Source organism: Pollachius pollachius (assembly GCF_949987615.1).
Source record: "Pollachius pollachius genome assembly, chromosome: 8".
Classification (NCBI taxonomy): domain Eukaryota; kingdom Metazoa; phylum Chordata; class Actinopteri; order Gadiformes; family Gadidae; genus Pollachius; species Pollachius pollachius.
Genome location: NC_136941.1, coordinates 3,802,653 through 3,825,278, shown reverse-complemented (window position 1 = coordinate 3,825,278; position 22,626 = coordinate 3,802,653). Strand labels below are relative to the sequence as shown.

The 22,626-nt window shown below is 49.8% G+C and overlaps 1 protein-coding gene across 2 annotated transcripts in view; it reads left to right on the top strand.

The window, feature by feature from the left end:
* LOC307079613 (MICOS complex subunit mic25a-like) overlaps positions 1–20,911 on the top strand; it is a 36,339-nt gene extending 15,428 nt beyond the window's left edge. For both annotated transcript variants that reach the window (XM_079742051.1, XM_079742050.1), the window contains 2 exons: positions 8,054–8,189; positions 20,835–20,911. In XM_079742051.1, coding sequence (XP_079598177.1) covers positions 8,054–8,189; positions 20,835–20,858 — 160 coding nt within the window. In that variant the 3' untranslated portion in view covers positions 20,859–20,911. The remainder of the gene's footprint in view (positions 1–8,053; positions 8,190–20,834) is intronic.
* The last annotated feature ends 1,715 nt before the right edge of the window (positions 20,912–22,626 follow it).

The window sequence follows — 22,626 nt, the reverse complement described above, 5'->3', positions numbered from 1 at the left end:
CGTTCGCTCTCTCGCTCCCTATCTTCGGCTTCCCTATCTTCGGCTCTCTCGCTCTCTCACGCTCTCGCTCTCTCACGCTCTCGCTCTCTCCACAACTCACTTGCTTGCTCTCTCTCTCCCACTCTCTAGCACACTCTCTCGCTCGGTCTCTGTGAATTGCTTTCTTTATCCAAACCTTGCTTCTAGAGGCATAGAGTGGGAATTCTTTGAAAAAAAAAAAGTTTTTCACAACCAAGAAAGCCCTGATTGAGTTTACTTCAGAGCAAGTTTTATTTTCTTTCTGCGTTCGGAATTGCAGTGTACCCAAGCACGCTTATCGCTCCTCTGCATCGGGCGGGGTTGTGACTGGGAATTAGAAGTGATTGACTTCCTGTCTGTCCCCCTAAAACACAAATGACTTCCTGTATGTCCCCATAAAACAGTTACAACTTCCTGTCTGTCCCCATAAAACACAAATGACTTCCTGTCTGTCCCCATAAAACATGAATGACTTCCTGTGCGCCCCCTTAAAACATGAATGAGTTCCTGTATCTCCTTATTATACATGAATACTTCCTGTTTTCCTCATACAACAAATCTTACTTATTAGATGAATAAATATGAAACGTCTGTCCCCGTAACAATGGTGACCCAGAGCAGAGGCGACACACAGTACATAAGGATGTGATTGTGAGGGTCTCTGTGGTCAGGTGAACACCAGTAGACTTGTAAGTGAGGACCTTTGCTTATTAAAAGGCCATCTTTCCAGCCAACATTAATTGATTTGTAAAAACAAAAAGTATAACTCTTTAGACCTGTCTTGGTGATTCTTCCTAATTAGTCATTTCTGTCATTCCAAAACCGGATTAACCATGAACCAGCTCGCAGATCCAGTGGGGTGTGATTCTCTCGCTGGGCCTTTACAATTACCCAAGCTTCCTCTGGCCCGGGTGCTGCCAGCCTGGCCAGGCTAACGTAGCTTATAGTGATAGCAGCGCCTGCAGCCATCCCCTATCTTTAATGGAGAATGTCTGCATAACCAGTGGCCACTTAGCACGGGAGTCTGTTTCCTCTGGCAGCGCCGGTTTTACTTTAGCACTGAGGCTGCAGCGGAACACGAGACCTCCCCACACAGGGATGTGTGGGGGTGGGCCTCTGGCAGCTCCTGTGTGTGTGTGCATGTGTGTGTGTCTTCGTGTGTGTCTGTGTGTGTGTGTGTGTGTGGCTCCATGTATGTATGGATGGATGTGTGTCTCAGTGTGTGTCTCCATGTGTGTGGCTGCCTTCTAGTGAGTGTGTGGGTGTCTTCTAGTGTGGGGGTGTGTGTGTGTGTGGTAGGTGGTCTGAGAGAATGAGGGCGAGAGACCCTCAGGGCGCGTTGGAGAGGGAAAGGGGGAGAGAGGTGGAGGGCAGAGCGAGAGAGAGAGCGAGCGAGCGAGGATGAAGACCGAGGCGCCAATCTCTGAGTGACTGGTAGCTAGACGGCCGGACAGACAGCCCCAGCTGGCCGGCCCTGCCCATCACAAGGCCTTTTAACAAGGCTAGCTGTCCAACAGTAGCACTACAGCTAAGACTAATAGCCTGCGGTCGTCAGAAGGTGTCAGAGCAGGTTGGGCGGGCTAGCGCTGAGGTCCAGCACTCGCTACCGCTATCGCCAGGCGCTCCGCAGAGCGAGCGATCGAGCGGCCGGACCTGTCCATCACGGCTCCGGAGCGCTGGAGGAACACCTGGAAGGTAGAGTTGGACTGAGCACACTGGAGGAATCGACCCTCCAGCTGCAGAGAGAACCAACTCCAGTGTTTCCCCTAGGATGGAGTTGCAGCAGGGGAGGTGAATTGTTTTTTTTTCACTGCTGGCAAATTTTTTTGTGTGCTCGCAAAGCGCACCCTGCCGGGAGGTTTCTATGTGTCTGCCGGCAACAGCAGGGTGTACATACAGTACATTTGTACACAGTAATGAGCAGGGGAAATATGGAGAGATTGAACATATTACAAGTATCATCTTTAAAACTATTATTTACATTTATTTAACAAAAAATATATTAAATCAACAACCACCCTATACAGTAAAATCACATAACACAAATACTCCAACAATCGAAAAGCTCTGTGCCTCAAACCAATGCATCTTCCCACTCCCTCCCCTCTCCCCATTACAAAGGTTGTAGTAGGACCATAAAGAGGCCATACCTCTTTGGAACATGTTGTGGGGCTCTATAGTCAATAATGGCAACGCTGTTGAAATTGTTCCTAAATAAATAATCATCAAAATAAGAAGAGATATATTTTTCAAAACTAAAGGTTGTAGTAGGACCATAAAGAGGCCATACCTCTTTGGAACATGTTGTGGGGCTCTAGAGTCAATAATGGCGAGGCTATTGAAATTTTACCATTGTGGTCGTTTTCAGTTTTGCACTTTGCAGACGGTCCCTAAGCTCACAGATAGCCAATGCAATTCACCGTTAGCTAAAGACGGCTCGTTTGGATGAAAACAATGTTGTAGCTGGTTCTCTAGGTTTCTACACTCAATTGTGTCGCAACAATGTTTCACTGATGATCTATTGAACCGCAAACTCAGAATCTGCCAATTTATTTCCAACTTTACGGAAGTTCTCTCCATTTATATGCTTTACTCACAGCGTGAATTTACCTGGATCTGAAGAGTCCTTAGCGCAAAATAACATTTGTTTCTAAAGAGAAGACGAAGCTCTCCTCTCCGTTTATATGCTTTACTCACAAGTGTGTGAATTGACCTTGATATGAAGAGTCCTTAGCGCAAAATAATATAACATTAGTTTTTAAAAAGATAGAAGAAGATATAAAGATATAAGAAGGAGCTCTCCTCTCCTCTCCGTTTATATGCTTTACTCACAAGTGTGTGAAATGACCTGGATATGAAGCGCATATCCAGCGTCCGTAGCGCACGGAATGTTACATTATTTTGCGTAGCGCAAAATAATACAACACTCGTAATTTAAAGAGATAAGCCGAAGCTCTCCTCTCCTCTTGTTGAAAAAAAGAAATTCAGCAGCGGCGGCCATATTTCAGCAGCGGCGATACGCCGCTGCTGAAATATGACCGCACTGCGCTCCCGCTCTGAACCTGAGTAAGGTAGGGGTGTCCAGGGGTTAGGAGTCTGTAGGACAGAGGGGTCCAGGGGTTAGGAGTCTGTAGGACAGAGGGGTCCAGGGATTAGCAGTCTGTAGGACAGGGGTGTCCAGGGGTTAGGAGTCTGGCTGCCAGCCCTACGCTCCTGGGTTTGTGGTTCCATGCCCACTGTCTCCTTGGAGAGATCTTGGAGCAAAGTAGGGAACCAGGAGTAAGTCTGTGTACATCTAAGTACTTAAAGTAATGATCTAAGTACACTGTACCTTGTTATAACGCTGTCATTGGGTCGCTAAATTTCCTGCCGTGTTATTCCCCAGAGCACGTTACAGCGAGAATCTAATTATTTCACGTTCTTACCCCTAAAAAACCAAGGTGCATATTTTGTTGTTTTGATGAAAGGTTATGCAGAAATAACCAAATCTAGGCAGCGCAACGTTATTATAGGCAGTAAGAAACCCAATGAAATGAGCTTCGACGTAAAAGGAAAAGTTTTATAAGTCCAACTGATGTTAAGTCCAATTGATGTTAAGCACAACTGATGTTAAGTACACTTAACTGAGATTAAGTGTATTGTTTGTAGGCTTGCCTTGAGTACAGATGAAAGGCATGTTCAGGGGAGGAAAACAGGATGAAGGTGCAGGATGGAGTGGTGCTGATGCTGCGACAAGCGGGGGATGGGTTGAGGGGTATGGACGGGGGCTGGGGGTTGGGAGACCCCAGCAACAACAGATGGGAACGGAGAGATTGGAGCGAGTGGATTGAAAAGCTGTTAGCGCGCAGGGCTCAACAAGCAGAGATAAGTGGGAATGCCTCTCTCTCTCTCTCTCTCTCTCTCTCTCTCTCTCTCTCTCTCTCTCTCTCTCTCTCTCTCTCTCTCTCTCTCTCTCTCTCTCTCTCTCTCTCTCTCTCTCTCTCTCTCTCTCTCTCTCTCTCTCTCTCTCTCTGACCCAACCTTTCACACAAGACACAGACTTCATGCACCCTTAATTAAAGCAGCTCTGTAATCTAGCTAGTCCAGACTACACCCGCCCTCCCTCCAACATGTCTCCCCCCCCCCCCCCCCCCCCCCCCCAGACAGATAAGGTGGGATGCTGAACTGCGTAGCTTCACATGCATGCTGTTTTCTTGGCTCTGCTCTTATTTCCACCGGGGAATGGCCGCGAGAAGGAAGCCAGGCCGCAAAGACCCTCCTCCCTTTTTTCCTGCCAATCAAACGCTGACACCAGAAACCTCTCGTCCAATGAAACGCCCTCACCTTGTTAAGGAAGGGCAAGACCGATCACAAAGAGCGCTGCAAGCTGACGTAGGGGCTGGATCTGAGGAGCAGGGTGTTCTGGGGTCGGGATCGGAGCGTGGGGGGGTGATGGTGCTGTGGAGGAGACACCACCACAGGCGTAGCTCCAACCTGGGCCTCCACCATGGAGCCTGCAGTGATGGAGTAGGAGTTAAACCTTTAGAATGGGAAGATGGACAACCGCAACTCCCTCTGGTAAAACGGGTGGTGTTAATGTAGCAGGACTACTCTAGGGTGGTGTTAATGTAGCAGGACTACCTCAGGGTGGTGTTAATGTAGCAGGAATACCTCAGGGTGGAGTTAATGTAGCAGGACTACTCTAGGGTGGTGTTAATGTAGCAGGACTACTCTAGGGTGGTGTTAATGTAGCAGTACTACCTCAGGGTGGTGTTAATGTAGCAGGAATACCTCAGGGTGGTGTTAATGTAGCAGGACTACTCTAGGGTGGTGTTAATGTAGCAGGACTACTCTAGGGTGGTGTTAATGTAGCAGGACTACCTCAGGGTGGTGTTAATGTAGCAGGACTACCTCAGGGTGGTGTTAATGTAGCAGGACTACTCTAGGGTGGTGTTAATGTAGCAGGACTACTCTAGGGTGGTGTTAATGTAGCAGGACTACCTCAGGGTGGTGTTAATGTAGCAGGACTACTCTAGGGTGGTGTTAATGTAGCAGGACTGCCCCAGGGTGGTGTTAATGTAGCAGGACTACTCCAGGGTGGTGTTAATGTAGCAGGACTACCTCAGGGTGGTGTTAATGTAGCAGGACTACTCTAGGGTGGTGTTAATGTAGCAGGACTGCCCCAGGGTGGTGTTAATGTAGCAGGACTACTCTAGGGTGGTGTTAATGTAGCAGGGCTACCTCAGGGTGGTGTTAATGTAGCAGGACTACCTCAGGGTGGTGTTAATGTAGCAGGACTACTCTAGGGTGGTGTTAATGTAGCAGGACTACTCTAGGGTGGTGTTAATGTAGCAGGACTACCTCAGGGTGGTGTTTATGTAGCAGGACTACTCTAGGGTGGTGTTAATGTAGCAGGACTGCCCCAGGGTGGTGTTAATGTAGCAGGACTACTCTAGGGTGGTGTTAATGTAGCAGGACTACCTCAGGGTGGTGTTAATGTAGCAGGACTACTCAAGGGTGGTGTTAATGTAGCAGGACTGCCCCAGGGTGGTGTTAATGTAGCAGGACTACTCTAGGGTGGTGTTAATGTAGCAGGACTGCCCCAGGATGGTGTTAATGTAGCAGGACTCCTCTAGGGTGGTGTTAATGTAGCAGGACTGCCCCAGGATGGTGTTAATGTAGCAGGACTCCTCTAGGGTGGTGTTAATGTAGCAGGACTACTCCAGGGTGGTGTTAATGTAGCAGGACTACTCTAGGGTGGTGTTAATGTAGCAGGACTACTCTAGGGTGGAGTTAATGTAGCAGGACTACTCTAGGGTGGTGTTAATGTAGCAGGAATACTTTAGTGTAGCGGGTGGAGTTAATGTAGCAGGAATACTTTAATGTACACACACACACAAACACACACTCACCCTTATCAGACTCCAGACAGTTGAAAGCAAAAGCAAAGAAACTGATATGGCTGGTGTGTGTTGATCTGAAGTGTGTGTGTGTGTGTGTGTGTGTGTGTGTGTGTGTGTGTGTGTGTGTGTGTGTGTGTGTGTGTGTGTGTGGTGTGTGTGTGTGTGTGTATGTGTGGGGATAAAACAGAGTGACGAGCAGGAGGAAAATGGTGCGATTGAAAGGGGAAAATAGATTACGTGATTGGTTGTTGGGGAAGAACAGAAGCGCCTGATTGGCTGCTTATTTTAAATGAACCTCTGATGGAGCATCCCTCATTCTGCTTTCCTATTCTCTGCTTTTAATCTTTTCAACACACTCTGCTGTCCCAGATAAGCTCATCTATATTGCTTTTGCGTGTGTGTGCGTGTGTTTGAGTGAGTGTGCGTGTGCGTGTTTGGAACACCAGTTTAAGTTTGTTTTAAAACTTGTTAAGAACTGTAAAGTTTAGTTTCGTTCAGCTATTACGTTATGAAACTGTGGGAGTGTTGCAATAACGCTTTAAAATGTTTATGTTCAGGTTACCGCTTGGTAAAGTCAGGTCATGGCGGCCTTGCTTCTGATTACGATGCATTTGTGTACACGTTATTAACTAATGATATGTTGCCACGAAAACAGAATCACTGACGGGCAGGAGAGGGAGAGAGTAAGGGAGAATATGGTGGTAAGAAGGGGTGAGGGAAAAGGAGATGTTCTGAACCAAGGCGGGAGAGAGGAACGTTCCTATTCTTACTATTCCAAAAGTTCACACGTTGTTTTAAGTCATTCCTTTGACACCAACGTTTCATTATTTCCTGCCAAAAGACCTCTTCGAAATTGAGGAAAATATTGGGTGATAATATGGGGAATAAGAGAAGAGACTATAGACAGAGAATATGCTGAAGAGAATATGATGGAAAGAATGTAGTGGGAGTCAGGTCGGAGATGCCTGTGGTGTATGAGTTTGAGTGGTATTTTCTCAACTCTCTGTGGACTGTTGTGGCAATTTCTTGTATAGAGATATTGGGTCTAGGACAGATGAGACGATAAGCACACAATAGTTGTAGACAATTCATCTATTTTAATGTATGCATACATTAGACTCCTCTCTAGCAGAGTGAGTCCAGAATACAGAGCTATTTAAACATTTTCGCATCTTCCCCACAATGCATTGTCAATAATCAAATCAGGTCATGTTTACCCAAGACACAGAGTTGCCTGTAATCTCATCAAGAAGAAGAATGCATAAGGGGATGGCTTCTCCCTTGTGATTGGTTTACCCAAGCAAAAAGGTCAACATTTAGATGGCACTGAGGAAGGTAGGCTGGCTAGCAACACAAGGAACAGGAAACAAAGCTAAAGATGATCAAAAGGAAACTGCATGGATTTTTCCATCAAAGGACAAACACCATTTCCCTCCCAGCTCGGGTTAAGGTGTTGGATCAGACCATGTCGAGTGGAATAGTCCTATGTGTGGTGTCATCTGAGCTCGGTGCTAAGCTAACAAAAAAGTCTAATGCTGAATGGTTGGTCAAAGTTAGAGGAGGAGGAGCACTTGTTTCGATGCACCTGATCTCTTTAGGGCCAAAGCACCTTCTCAGTGTCTTAACAGGGGAACCACTGCCCTACAGCACTGTGATCACAGAGAGGTGGAAATCAAGCAAAATATATATCAATGTATCCCTCTCCATCCCTCTCTACCAAGGTCATAATGTTTTCATTTATCCAACCAAAAAGTATAACAGGATGACAATAAGAAGATGTATTGTACAAACATCTTGTACCTATAGTTACATCTATTTATGTTTAAATCTGTACACAAAAAGACATATATCGTATATATATATATGTGTAAATATATATTTGTACATATATTTATACATACAGTATATGTATTACACATTTACATATATATTAAATAAATGCATACATATATATTTCATATAATTAAACATAGTTATTAAATATATTTATACATATATTTATCTCCCTCCATAGAGCTTGGGGGGGGGGGGATTTATTTACATAACAAGCAGAGCCAATGGGCATCAGACAGTCATGGTCTGCCTGTGGAGATGTAGAAGGTGAAGACGATGTAGGAGGTCCATGTTCTGATGTTCTGCCACCCCCCCCCCAGGCCACGTGGTACTAAGGCGGTGTGCAGCGGCCTGCAGGCCCAGATCCTCCACTGTTACCGCGACAACCGCCAGGAGCCCCTCCTCTGCTCCGAGCTGGCCAAGCAGTACCAGCAGTGCATCAGCACGGCCAAGACGGTGAGGGCCCCACACACACACACACACACACACACACAGGACCACAGCACGCACGTACACGCACACAGACACACACAAGCGCACACAAGCAGAACCACCCCACACACACGCGCATACACACACACACACATAGAACCACCACGCACGCACGCACACAGAGAACCACCACACACACACACACACACAGAGCCACCACACACTCACACACACACACAGAGCCACCACACACAAGCGCGCACACTCAGAACCCCCCCAACACACAGACACACACAGAACCCCCTACACTAACGCACAGAGAACCATCATACACACACACACACACACACACACACACAGAACCACCACATACACACACACCCAGAACCACCACCACCACACACACACACACACACACACACACACACACACACACACACACACACACACACACACACACACACACAGAACCACCAGCACAGGCTGGGACATGGACATTTATAATTAGTCATTTAGCAGATGGTTTTATGCAAAGAGAGCTAAGTTAGACCCATTCAAAGAGACTGCTTAGTGGGACTGGGAACTACCAAAGTATACAATGGAAGTTACCACTAGTGCTGCACAGGCTATTTTCTAAAAGAACAATGAGTAGAGAGTAGCTATCAGCTCAGAAACGCATAGATAGAAAGAAAGAACAGAATAGAAAACACAGATTTCAAGATCTCTCTGTAGAAGGTCCACACTTATAGTTACAAGTATTAGGGGTCATCACAAAGTCGTTAATGTAACTACTACTTATTGTAGTCACCTGATAAAAATCCACCAGTGCAAAAAATGGCATCTAATAGCGTATGAACTTCACGTATAATTACCTGTAGTTTTAAAGACGGACTCGTTGTCCTATTGGTCCACTGACGAATGCAACTCTCACATTTCAACCTCCTCCTCTGTCATAAACTCAACTCTCTCCCTCACTCACCTCCTTCTCTCTCGTAAACTCAACTCTCTCCCTCACTCACCTCCTTCTCCCTCATAAACTCAACTCTCCCTCACTCACCTCCTTCTCTCTCATAAACTCAACTCTCTCCCTCCTCCTCTCTCATAAACTCAACTCTCCCTCACTCACCTCCTCCTCTCTCATAAACTCAACTCTCCCTCACTCAGCTCGTTCTCTTTCATAAACTCAACTCTCTCTCTCACGTTACCACCTTCTCCCTTATTAACTCATCCCACTTGAGACTCACTCACCACCACCTTCTCCCTCATAAGCTGAGTTCTCTCTCACTCATCACCACCTTCTCCCTCACAAACTCGACCCTCCTGAGACTCATCCCGGGGTGTCATTGCCTCAAACCCCCAAGGATTACATTCATTCCACCCGTCTTCGGGGATTACAGCTGCAGCATTTTTGCTACTGGACCAATGTCCCAGATTGTTGTCTTTGTTAGTCCCTTAGACCCACAATGATCGGAAAATAGTGTCCAGCTTGAAACGGTCAAAGTCTCCCTTTAACCCCCCCCCTGTATAGAGGATGGCAGGTGGGTGAAATACGGCAGGACACACGTCCACAGGCGTGGATTTAGACCACCAGGCCAGAGATTTACACCGTCTTCAGCCACTCTCGCTCCTATACTCCATACTTTGATGTTGCTTCGGTCCTTTGTTTGTTTGCTGTTTCTCATTGGAGCCGACTGCATATTGAACGTCAGGAACCGACCGCCCAAACAAGCAGGCACTCAAAGTGCTGGTTTCAAGTGCAGCCTTCTGAAGTTTTCAAAAGCAACAAATTTACAGAAATGGTCCGACATAAAAATAAAATAATAGAGCCTTATTTTTAACATGCTTCTTTTTATCGTGGAGAGCTGAAAGCGAGCGCGGATTCTAAGTGCTCGCTTTCAGCTTCCAATAAAGAAATGCCTTGTCACATGGATTCCTTAACCCGAGCGGATGCATGATGTAAAACACCGAAACCCGACCTCATCTGCACTACAAGAGTTCCTTGTGTGGCGCGTGGTGCTCGTGGCCTCAAAGCGAGTAGAGTGACAGCTCTTCAGAGCGGCTTTAGCAGAGATTGTTCTCCATCGCCGGCCGACTCGACTCTGCTGACGGCTTTGTTTCTGTTTCGGTTGAACTATCGTGTTCGTACGTTCACATGTCAGGAGAGGGTCGTCGAGAAATATAATAAACCGAGACGGTGAATTAAAGAAGCAAACCTTTTTCTCTCACAACTTGCAAGATCACAACTTGCAAGATCACAAAAATCACACAAAAATATGGTAAATAGATATATTTCCAGTTAGTGCCGGATGCATATTTAAACAAATCGGTAAGCACCAGCTTGCAGTTAGCCCTTGCCCTTAGCTAATGCTGACCTATCCCAATGCTACCTGGAACTCAGGTAAGCGCTAAGCCTATCCCGATAAACATGGAAACGGAATACCACTTATATATTCATTAGTGATGCTCAAAATGGAGGAACACTATGGAAAAACATTTACGATGGAAAACATTGTTTCTCTTGCTAACGGTATAGTGTTCAAACCATCAACGCTGTAGCGTCTGTAAACGCAGCTAAAGCTTTAGTCGACAACAAAGTATTTGAACAAAAGCGGGCCGATGGTATTACAGGGTCGTTGCTCCATTCTCTAGCTCTTTGAACGGCTGTTTGTTCCGGGCAGTGCCGGAATCTGACAGTGAATTTAAGAAGAGGGGATAATGAGAAGCCAACCACAGAGCTGGCTGTTATAAACCTGAACCCCCCCCCGATATACACAATGCTGCCATGATCAACTGTGTGTGTGTGTGTGTGTCTGTGTGTGTAAAAACATGCAGTGACACAAAACTACAAATACCCGCCCATCTCATTTAATCTTCTCTGAGATAACAAGGAATGTAAAACTCTTTGAACACAATCTATAAAAGAGGCATCGTATATCTTACACTCTGTGTGTGTGTGTGTGTGCGTGTGTGTGTGTGTGTGTGTGTGCTGTATCTGTCAGATGCAGGCTCCATTAAACACCCATCCCCCTGATTAGCCAGTAGCTAGCGTCTGGTGCTAAACGCTTTACTGTGTATTCCCGTTCTATCTCTACACGCCGCCACGGCCCACTGCCGTTCACGGGTAACCTGTCTTTCTTTCTCTTACAGTTATATAAGTAAGAGAAAGTATACAGTATATTTTCTTACTGTAGTGAGTCAGAGAGCGCGCGGAGACCACAGTTTGTCATCCCTCACTGGGAGCTTGTTTATTCCAACCAAAAGTAAAACCGAACAGAGGCTTGAAACTATAAGTTAACACAGGGCGGGAGAGTCCTCTTGTTCCGCGCTCCGCGATCGGTGATCTCGCCTGGGGCCGGCGTTGGACCTCTCTCTCTCTGCTCCCGGTTCTCCCTTCTACAAACAAAGCAGGCACATAAATACACACTCCCTGATTGGGCCTGATTGCGAGCGGGTGCCCGCAATCAGGCCCAATCCCCCCAGCCGATCCGGTGCGCTCCCAACCTGCTCCTTATCCCCCTGCAGGCCAGACGTCGCACGTCACCCCACACTTACATTGTTGCTTCTTGCGTGTTTTCCACCTTCCTGCGTATCCTTTATAACGAGAGGTATCTATAAATAACGGGATATCGCTATATATTATATCAAACCTAGATGTATCACACCTCATCCCGGTCCCCTGCTTGTGTCTTATGACGTTCCTGTTGTGTCCGTACAGAGTTCCTCGTTAATGTCACGAGGCATTCTAGGGGATGAGAAGCAGAGCATCTGACGGTGGATGGGAGCGGTAGTCTAGTGTTTAGGGTGTTTCCCCCAGGGGACGGTTGTGGGTTCTGTCCCCAGTTGACTTGGCTCCCTGAGAAAGACACACCCCCCCCCCCCCCCCCCCCCCGGCCCTGCCTGCCCCCCTTAATGGTGCAGGAACGGCATATGTATTGCTTTACAGACTGGTTGCTATCACCCATTCACACACACATTCACTCACACGTTCATGCGTTCATTCATACTAACTTTCGTACACACATTCATTATTTTACAAGGGAATGATTCTGACTGTATTAAATGTGCTGCATTTTTAAAAACGTGAATTGATCATTAACTCTTTCACCATTTAACTAATTTAACTCATCATATTATAGAGACTGAGGGGAAGACAGAGACGGATAAAGTGAGAGCCAGACTGACAGATGTTCAGAGAGGGATTACTCGACAGACTACCCGGGCTGAGAGAGAGGTAGAGGTAGGGAGAGAGAGATAGAGAGAGAGGTATAGGTAGGGAGAGAGAGATAGAGAGAAAGAGAGAGTTGGAGGACTGAAGCAGAGTTCTAGACTCCAGGGAGGAGGTGAGGTCTGATCTGGTTAAGTGTGTTGCTGTTCCTGTCTCACACTCTCTCCCCGCCGTAGCTGGTGCGCTGCGGGGAGAACAGGATTGGGTTTGATACCCGTGGAGTATCTTCAGCATGTCGGTCTGCTGAGACCAGGGGGGAGGGAGGGGAAGAAGAGGGGGGAGAGTGAGAGGGATGAAGAGAAATGGGGTCTGCAGCAAAAGGGAGAGGAAGATGTATGATAGAAGAGGGAGCACGTACGAGAGATCGAGGTTGATTCTGAATCACACCGCGGTCCAGTCACTTGCGTACGTAACCGTTGGCAACCGTTGAATTTCCCTCACTTGTCCTTCAGCGGCGAACATCCAATCACGGGCTTGGGTTGGGTTAAATGTTGCGTGATTATCTGAGAGATATAGCCTCCGGTTGTAAAACCCTTTCAGACTCCAGGTGAATGTGTCCTCAAGGCTCGCAGCAGCGCGCCTCGCTGAGGTGACCAGAGTCAAGGTTTACCACCCACGGAGTCACACTGCTGAGCTGCGGTGCTCTGGAGCTAGTCCGCCTGGCTGGTGGCGAAACACACCAGGCATCTTGCACGCCGCACGGAGGAACTACTGGGGCTCCGACCCTCTGTGGTGTCGCCATGTAGGCTACACCCCCATGTAGGCTACACCACCATGTAGGTTACACCAGCATGTTGGCTACACCACCATGTAGGCTACACAACCATGTTGGCTACACCACCATGTTGGCTACACCACCATGTTGGCTACACCACCATGTTGGCTACACCACCATGTGAAGGTACTACTGTGGCTCCGCCCTCTCATATGACACCATGTAGGCTACACCACCATATGGAGGTAGTGCATCTATTCATCTGATATCAGCAGTACTGCAGCCTGCTGGTTCTTTGGACCCTGTTCCAGGATCGGTCGGGATTCAGGCCCTCTCTGAGGCCCAGCGTGAGCTAGCTCGGCGGGGGTTAAACGAGAGCACGTCTCTCTCTCTCTCCCGGTCCGTTCAGCTCCAGTGACGAAGACACCCTGGAACCCCTGGGCAACGGGGAACCTCCCCCCCGCCCCGGTCTCCGCTTCCTGTGACAGGGTCGGAAATACCACGCTGCGATAGGCTGCTGGAGCCCAGCAGGAGGGCAGAGTACGACGCTGTGATAGGCTGCTGGAGCACAGCAGGGGGGGAAGAGTACGACGCTGTGATAGGCTGCTGGAGCCCAGCAGGGGGGGAAGAGTACGACGCTGTGATAGGCTGCTGGAGCACAGCAGGGGGGGAAGAGTACGACGCTGTGAGACCGGATGGGAGGGCGGTCTCAGTCCATTGATGGTGACAGGAGGTTGTGGAAGAGAGAGAGAGAGAGAGAAGGAGGGAGAGAGACCGAGAGGGAGAAGGAGGGAGAGAGACCGAGAGGGAGGGAAAAAGAGGGAGAGAGAGAGAGAGAGAAGGAGGGAGAGAGACCGAGAGGGAGGGAAAAAGAGGGAGAGGGAGAGAGAGAGAGAAGGAGGGAGAGAGACAGAGAGGGAGGGAAAAAGAGGGAGAGAGAGAGAGAGAAGGAGGGAGAGAGACAGAGAGGGAGGGAAAAAGAGGGAGAGAGAGAGAGAGAGAGAGAAGGAGGGAAAAAGAGGGAGAGGGAGAGACATTCACGGAAGGAGAGAAACACAGAGGGAGCGAGACAGAGGGAGATTAATAAGTGTTGAATAAAGCAAAGTAAAAGAGTGAGAGATGGCCGCAGTGAACGGAGGAGGTGGGAAGATCTATTGATCGGTGATTGATTGATGAGCAAAACAGAAGGAGCGACAGGAAGGCAGAGTAAAAGAGGAGATGAGATGTGTGGAAATTAATGATTTATTGATACAAACGGAAAGAGTGACATGGAGAGTGAGGAGAGAGAGAGCGATAAAGTGAGATAGAGCTACAGCACGGAGAGAGAGAGCGGTAAAGTGGGATCAAGCTACAGCATAGAGAGAGAGAGAGAGAGAGAGAGAGCGAGAGAGCTGGAACAGAGAACTTGTGATGAGCTAAAGAGGTGTGAAGGATGATTGATGGATGATCGAGCGTTGAGGCCGAAGCGGTGGAGAGGGATGAAGAAGGGATGAGCTGAGGTAAAGATGATTGATTAATTAATTGATTGAGTCAAACGAAAGGAGGGACTGTGAGGGATGGAGACGGAGAGACCCGCATGGGGAGGAAGGGGGAGGGGAGGGGGTGAGAGAGGGAGGTTACTTGGGGCTAAACAGGCTGCTGTAGCAGAGGGGGAGAGACGGAGAGATAGAAAGAGAGAGAGAGAGAGTTTAAGGCAATAAAAAGGGGTTCACTGATTAATAACACGGGAGGGAATGAAGACGATAGCTGCCTTGTCTTCGTCACCTCCGCATCCTTCTACTGCTCTTCTTCCTCCTAATCTTCCTCTACATCTTCCTCGTCTTCCTCATCCTTGCTCTTCTTCCTCCTCTTCCCCTACCTCCCCCTTTTCCTCTTCTACTTCCTCTTCACCAACCTTTTCCCTCATCTTCCTCATCTTCCTCTCCCACTGCTTCCTCCTCCTCCTCCTCCTCCTCCTCCTCCTCCTCCACCAACAGCAGTCATCACTAATGAAGAGGAATGAGGCGTGTTCTGCTGCCCAGTCAACCTTCTACTGACCACACACACACGCACACACACACACACACACACACACACACACACACACAGTCCAAAGCGTTCAGCAGAGCTCCAGGCTACAGCCCGGCGCGCCCGGGAGATCCGCTACGGTTTCCCGCCGCTCTGCAGAGCATACGGTGGTTGTTGTTGTGTGATCCCGCCCTGCAGCTCGCCGCTAACCGGAGCTCATTAAGCGAGCGCCGGTCTTCAGGCCCCCGCCCCGGCGCTCAGAGGACTTCAGAGGAGGCCGGCGAGAGGCGGGTCCGCGCCCGGGGCCTCTGGTACGGCCCGCGGGCAGCGGGTGATGGGCTCTACCGCAACGCTGTAGTGCGGCGCCTCACGCAGGAGGCGTACGTTGTCTGTGTCCGTGTGTGTGTGTGTGTGTGTGTGTGTGTGTGTGTGTGTATTCGTATCAGAGCGTGGAGCAAGCAGCCTTTGATCCCCCCCCCCCCCCCCCCCGTGCTCGGGTGTAAACACGGCCTCCTCAGTGGGGGGGCGCGCGGAGCAGGTCTGATCTATTCTGTTGTTGCATTCTCTGGTTCTGCGTGTTCGGGCCTCATTATCTCCTCTGTGGACGGAGCCCAGACTCGCCCCCTCAGCCCTCCCCCTCACGGGGACCAGACTGGCCCCCCCCCCCCCCTCATCTACGGAAGGGGGAGGGGGGGGGGGGAAGGGAGAAAGGCCGGGGGTCTCCGCCGTGCCACGACCGGGGCTTTGATCAGAGACCTCCCCGGAGAGGAGCGGCGCGTTGGGTTCCTTCAGCTCGGGGTTTGACCCGTACGCCTGTCATCTTTAGCTCGGGGTTTGACCCGCAGGCCTGTCATCCCTGCCCCGTCGGCCGTGCCCCCCCCCCCCCCCTGTTTTTACTCATTATGGGATGTTTTACACCCGGAGACTGCGGACCCACTAGGGGATTATTCTACATGAGCTGAAAACAAGCAGATTTAAGCGAGCAAACGAGCCGCAGCTCTTTGAGGGCAGCGTTTATATGTTTTATGATGTCTTTGTAACCACATTATAATGGTGTTTACATCCACCAGGGACTGGGCCTCCCACGTGGACCAGGCTGAAACACTGGCCCTCTTGTAGTGGAGAACTTCTGAGAGCAGAGGGGAGACCTTGTGAACACACAGACGCGTAAACTTTACACAAACATGCTGCTGTAGTTTATAACTTCATGTGAATTCTGTCACGATGCAAATGGATTATTTTAGCGTGTGTGTGTGTGTGTGTGGGGGCAGTGTTTTTGTGTGTAGGGGCAGTGTTTGTGTGTCTTTGTGTGTGTAGGGGCAGTGTGTGTGTGTGGCGGCAGTGTTTTTGTGTGTAGGGGCAGTGTTTGTGTGTCTTTGTCTGTGTAGGGGCAGTGTGTGTGTGTGGCGGCAGTGCGTGTATGTGTGTGTAGTGGCTGTGTGTGTGTACAGGGGCAGTGTGTGTGTGTGAGTACTACAAAAGGGGACGGGGCCCCCCCTGAAGCGCTCTCCAACGTAAGCCGAACGGTCGATGCTGTGGCCTTCAGAGCAGAACAGGAGCAGCAGGAACATTGTTTCCGGCGTTTGGAGAGTTGACTCCCTTTTGTGCCAAAGTGTTTCTGTATGTGTGCGAGAGTTGCTCTAAAAGAATTAAACAATCATGTGGTGGGCGGTGTTCCAACCACAGGTAAAGCTGTGCTCATTGATCCCCGGCCACTAGGGGGCGGCGTTGGGCTTCTGAATCAGACAGCAACAGCAGAGCCCTCTCCAATCTACGGTCTCTGCACTACGCAGACCCCAGCGAGACTCGTCATAGCCTGGAGCGAGACTAGAGGGCCTGCTCCATACCCACACCGCTTCAGACCGCCTTCTGTGGGTTTAAAAACGGGTGACTGTAGTCACACGGAATACTACACAGACAGACAGACAGACAGACAGACAGACAGACAGACGGACACACACTCCGTACCAGGGTAACCCAGGACCATCCCAAGTGTCGTAGGTCTGTAACCACGGCAACGGAGACACCTGCCACCCGCCAACACAAGATGGGCGACCTCCGGTCCCTCACGTTGGGGTTGTTTCCCGGCCCTTTTCGTTGCTCTGTCGTGCTTCAGTTTGGTCTGTGGTTCTGCGTCTGCCCTGCCCCTGATTGGTTTGGCTCTTCTCTCTCTCACTGTCTGGCTCTCTGTCGCTGTCCCGCTCTCTGTTCTGTGGTTTGTGTTCCACTCTGCTACCCCTCTCTCTCCGTCCTATTCTCTCTCCTTTTCAAAACTAACATGGATGGAGACAGACTCCCTTCCAGAGGAGTGTGTGTGTGTGTGTGTGTGTGTGTGTGTGTGTGTGTGTGTGTGTGTGTGTGTGTGTGTGTGTGTGTGTGTGTGTGTGTGTGTGTGTGTGTGTGTGTGTGTGTGTGTGTGCGTGCGTGCGGGGAGGGGCGGGGGGGCAGTGTGTGTCCCACCAGGGCATCATGTCACCAGATAAAGAGAGAGGGGGAGGGAGGGAGGAGGTTTGTGTTGCCTTAAGGGGGGAGTATCGAAGGAGGTCTTTAGATTTGAGCTGAGACGACAAGGAGAGATTTTAGGAGGAGAGGGAGAAGGGAACAGAGGGAGGAGCAAAGAGAGAGAGAGAGCAGGAAGGAGAGGAAAAAGAGGAATGAGGAAGGGAGAGCGAGGGGAGGAGAGGAGACGAAGAGATGAAGAGATGAGAGGGGAGGAGAGGAAGATAGGGAGAGAAGGGAGACGAGGGAGAGAGACGAGGGAGGAGAAGAAGAGAGAGGAGGAAGGAATGAGGGAGAAAGGCATAAGGAGGGAGGAATACGGGGAGGGTAGGGAGTCTTGGCTGTGGAGATGAAGAGGGATCTGATCAGAAAGGAGTATTGATTACTGGCTCTGAGGCTCTAATGAGTCCTGTATCCCACCTGGAACAACCCCAGACACACACACACACACACACATGCACCCACTCCCCGTGTCCACAGAGTGCCTCAGCTTGCTGCGTCTCTGTGATGTTCTCCACATGGGTCATAGCGGCATGAGGTCCGGGCAGAGGGGGGAGTACCGGGCTCAAACAGGGCCCCGCCGGCCCTGTGCACAGCCCGCCGTATCCCAGCCCGGCCATTGGCCGGTGCGCCTCAGGTTATTGATCCAGATGTGGCCCTGCTGGCTGAGCCCAGCGGGGGTCAGCCTACCCACGGCCTCTGTGGAGGACGCCGTGGGTCATGTGTTCTGTCGGGTGTGTAGAGACGTCTGCCTCTAGAGACGGGAGAAGTCCTTCATCACGGGGAGAGAGCTCCGCTTGGATGACAGGCCAGCCCCGTGAATTGAACTACATTAGTTAGTAATTAGAAGAAATGCGATCAATGGTCAACGAATGCTGTCATCAGTTATGATGTAGTGATGGGGATCATTAATATTTATTGATGTCGATACCATTTTCGATTCTCCTTAACGACCCGAGTCTTTATCGATACCACTAACGATACTTTTCTATTAATTGGTGGAAATACAAAGCGCTTTTAGTGATGAGGAAAATGTTTAAATATGTAATTCTTATTCTTAAAAGAAACATAAGTAATACAGTATTTCTCATGTTTCTCACCAAAAACTCAATTTACCGTTTTTTTATGTTACATTTCAGCGCATCATGATAACCTAACAGTCGTTTTACTGAGCCAACCTCAGCGCATCATCATGCAGCACATCTGAAACTTTATTTACTTTTTAAGATAACTAGCTTGTTTGCTGCTGATTACAACACCGATTTCACAATTGGATTACTATTTTTAACTGACGGGACTAGCGACAATGTCTGTGTGTGCGATTACCGCTCGTAGTTTGAGTGGATGATTAAGGCGGGCCCGTCTGTGGTTCCATTCGGAGACAGTCGAAGGTACTGCATTTGCTCTTTATTTGATGCACAATGCTAATGTGCTTGGCCATTGAGGTTCTGTTCCCCCCTTTACAATAAATTATTTTCACCCGTTCAGCCATCCTCGAGAGCAAAGTTAACTGCCAGACTTCACTTGTTTTACTTGTAATACCTGTTTGCTTACAATTCCATTCAAAAACATTGGTGGACACGCTGCAGTGATTGGATTGATTTGATTTAAATGCCGTGACGTGACTCGAGGGACACAAGAGACACAACATTGCGCTACAGGACGACGGGACTCAATAGTGGTATCGATAAGCCCAAACGTTAATGATTTTTCGGGTTTTGAAAAAAGTGGAACCGGGTCCTTGATAGAACCGGGTTTCGATCCCCGTCCCTAGTTATGAGGATTGAAGCTGGGATGCTTTGATCGGGTCGCAGCCGCCAGAAGCGCCCCCATGCTGTCTGTGGAGCCCCTCCATCCGTTACCATGGCAGCCCCTCCCCAGCGAAGGCAGGAGCCCGCTTCTAGGAGGACTTCTAGCGAAACACAAGGGAAGGTTCTCTCAGAGGACACTCTGAATGTCTTCAAGGTCATCTCCCAGTTGCTGAGCAACTGTCGGGCTTCGCGTCCGACATGGCCGTCAGCCCTCTGTTGGATCGTTGCTCCGCTGGTTCTGAGCTCCCAGTCCATCCAGATCAGAGACGCTGTGATAACCTCCCGAGGGTCTCTCGGTCAGACGGGGGGGGGGGGGGAGCGGACCTCTCTGGGACTGCGGTGAGGGCATCTCCCCGGGTTCACTCCTTCAGCGCTCAGATTGCCCGTGTGATGGGAAATGGATTTCTTGTTAGATTGCGCGTTCCTCGTTTGGGGAGGGGGATAAGCTGCCCACGAGGTGTCCCCCCGAGCTGTCTCTTATCAGGGGCCTCACCGGGGGGCCCTCCCCCTCTAGATTGGAGGGCTGGGGCCTCCAGGCTTAGCCATTGTCGTGGTGGAATAGGAGATTGCCTCAAAGTACGGAAACCACTTATGGTGTCGGCTGTGGTGTCAGAACACCCAGATGGGAGGCAGGGGGGAGGGTCCACGGCTCTGGGGGTCTAGCCGCAGCCAGCAGGGGGTTTTGACGCATCAAGGTAACCAAAGACAGTGGGAGTCCACTTAATAGTTGGTCATGTTTTACTTTTATTTGTAAAGCCAAATAACAAAATGAGTGTGTTGTGGTGATTTAATTCCGGGGCTTTGAGCAGAATGGAGGTGGATGGTGTTAGTTTAGGCCCAGTCTGGGTGGACCAGCGGGATGTAATAGGGCTCCAGAGCTGCAGAGAGCCTGGAGTCTCCATCTGTGGGATAATCACAGCCATTACCAGGCCTGACCTTTCACTGGGCCAGGGAATACTGGAACACTGCCTGACACTCATTCATTCATTCTTTCTTGCATGCCACACTCACTCATTCACTCACACTGCTGCACACACACACACACACACACACACACACACACACACACACACACACACACACACACACACACACACACACACACACACACACACATACACACACACACACACACACACACACACACACTCACTCACCTCTCACACACAGGCACACAGGCATGGATACACACACACACACTCGCACTGATGGACAGACACAAGTAAACACACACACACGCACACATAGATACGCACGCACACACACACAGATACGCACACACACTCTGATACGCACACACTGACCAGTCCGGAGCCTCTGAAAGGTCAGTGTGTGTGAGGTGGGGGCGTGACGTCCTGTCATCACTCGCCCAGAAGCTTATTCTCTCTCTGTCTCTCCCCCTCTAACCTCAGAACCTGATGGTGAATCATGGATGAAGAGGACGACGGCGACGAAGAGGGGGGGTGGAGGACGATGAAGAGGAGAGGGTGGAGGAGGGGGCGGTGGAGGACGAAGAGGAAGGGGTGGGGGACGAAGAGGAAGGGGTGGGGGAGGATGGAGAGGAGAGGGTGGAGGAGGGGGCGGTGGAGGACGAAGAGGAAGGGGTGGGGGACGAAGAGGAAGGGGTGGGGGAGGATGGAGAGGATGGAGGTAATGGAGGAGGACGAAGAGGAGAGGAGGAGGAGGAGGGGAATGGGGAGCAAAGGGAGAGGGTGATGGGGAGGAGCACAGAGGAGGACCCCCTGGTGTTCATTGGACGAGGATGGCCCCCCATCCGGGCCCCTTAGGGCCAGCACTTTTATTTTCTGCTTGGCGGAGCCTCGGCTAGCAGCCTCGGCTAGTAGCATGGGCTAGTAGCCTGGGCTAGGGGCCTCGGCTAGTAGCCTGGGCTAGTAGCATGGGCTAGTAGCCTGGGCTAGTAGCCTCGGCTAGGAGCCTGGGCTAGGGACCTTGGCTAGGAGCCTGGGCTAGGAGTTAGGACACTGCTTTGGTATTCTCTGTCGTTAATTTAGCACCTTAGGTTTTACTATGCTTTTATTCATTAAATTCCCTTTTTAATGAGTTTTATTATAAAAGTTGCACTACTATTGATTGCTATGAAGATATATCCGCAAAGTTGTTTTATATATGCACTGCAAAGAAACCGCTGCAACTTTACTCCGGCATGGAGTTGAACGTTTTCCGAGACGACGTTTGACCTACTTTCAATGCAACTTCTTTTTTTTGGTAAAACATATCCTAGTTTGAAGCACAGTTGCCCGAGTCAGAACTAAAGTATTTGTTGATTTTGCGGTAAATAGAATGACTTGAATTGAGTTTGAATTCCATTCTGAGTGTGTGATGGGATGACGTGAGGTCTGGGAGGGCCCCGTCTCCTCCAGGAGGGAGGAGACCTTCAGGATCAGGGGGTCGCTGGGTCAGGCTACCGGCCCACCCAGTAGACCCAGTAGACCCAGTAGACCCCCACACCTGCTGGTGACGAGGGGCCCTTTAAGATGATTTAATGTATTTTGCAACATGGAAAATAGAATATTTATTTGATGTTTTTAGCCGTCCCATTCCAGATAAAAGTCGTCCCAAAAGCCAAACTACCACGTTCTCAAGTCCGGCCCTTGACCACAGAGACTCTGTTCTGGGTTCAGATGTTTTAGAACCTGCCAGTTCGAGTGTTAAACACACACATTTGATTTTATCTTGCTACACTTTCGTTGCTTTAAGTCGACTGCAGTTTTAGGATGTAACCACTTCCTGCTTGCACTCAGGTACATCCTGCCGTCTCACTCTGGATCATTGGGAGTTGTGGTGTTGCATCATGGGAGATGTAGTGTTGGATGTGATTGTAATAAATCTACCTGAACGCTGTGAGGCCGTGCGGCTCGTTTCCTTCCTGCTTCTGTCGTTGAGCGGTCCGACGCCGCCGCGGGCTGATGAGCAAGGCTCTGAGGACCCGGGTGAGGCCACCCCCCCCGCCCGGCTGTGGGCGTCGCCCGTCTCAGACCTCGAGTGGCGGCGGCGGTGTCATCTGAGGAGGATGATGATGTGTCCTACACACACACATGCATGTGCACACACGTATGCACACACACACGTACATATGCACACAGACACAGGTTCACACACGTACGTGCCCAGACCCACGACCACACACACACACACACACACGTGCACACACCCATGGCCACACGCTTACACACAAACGTACAC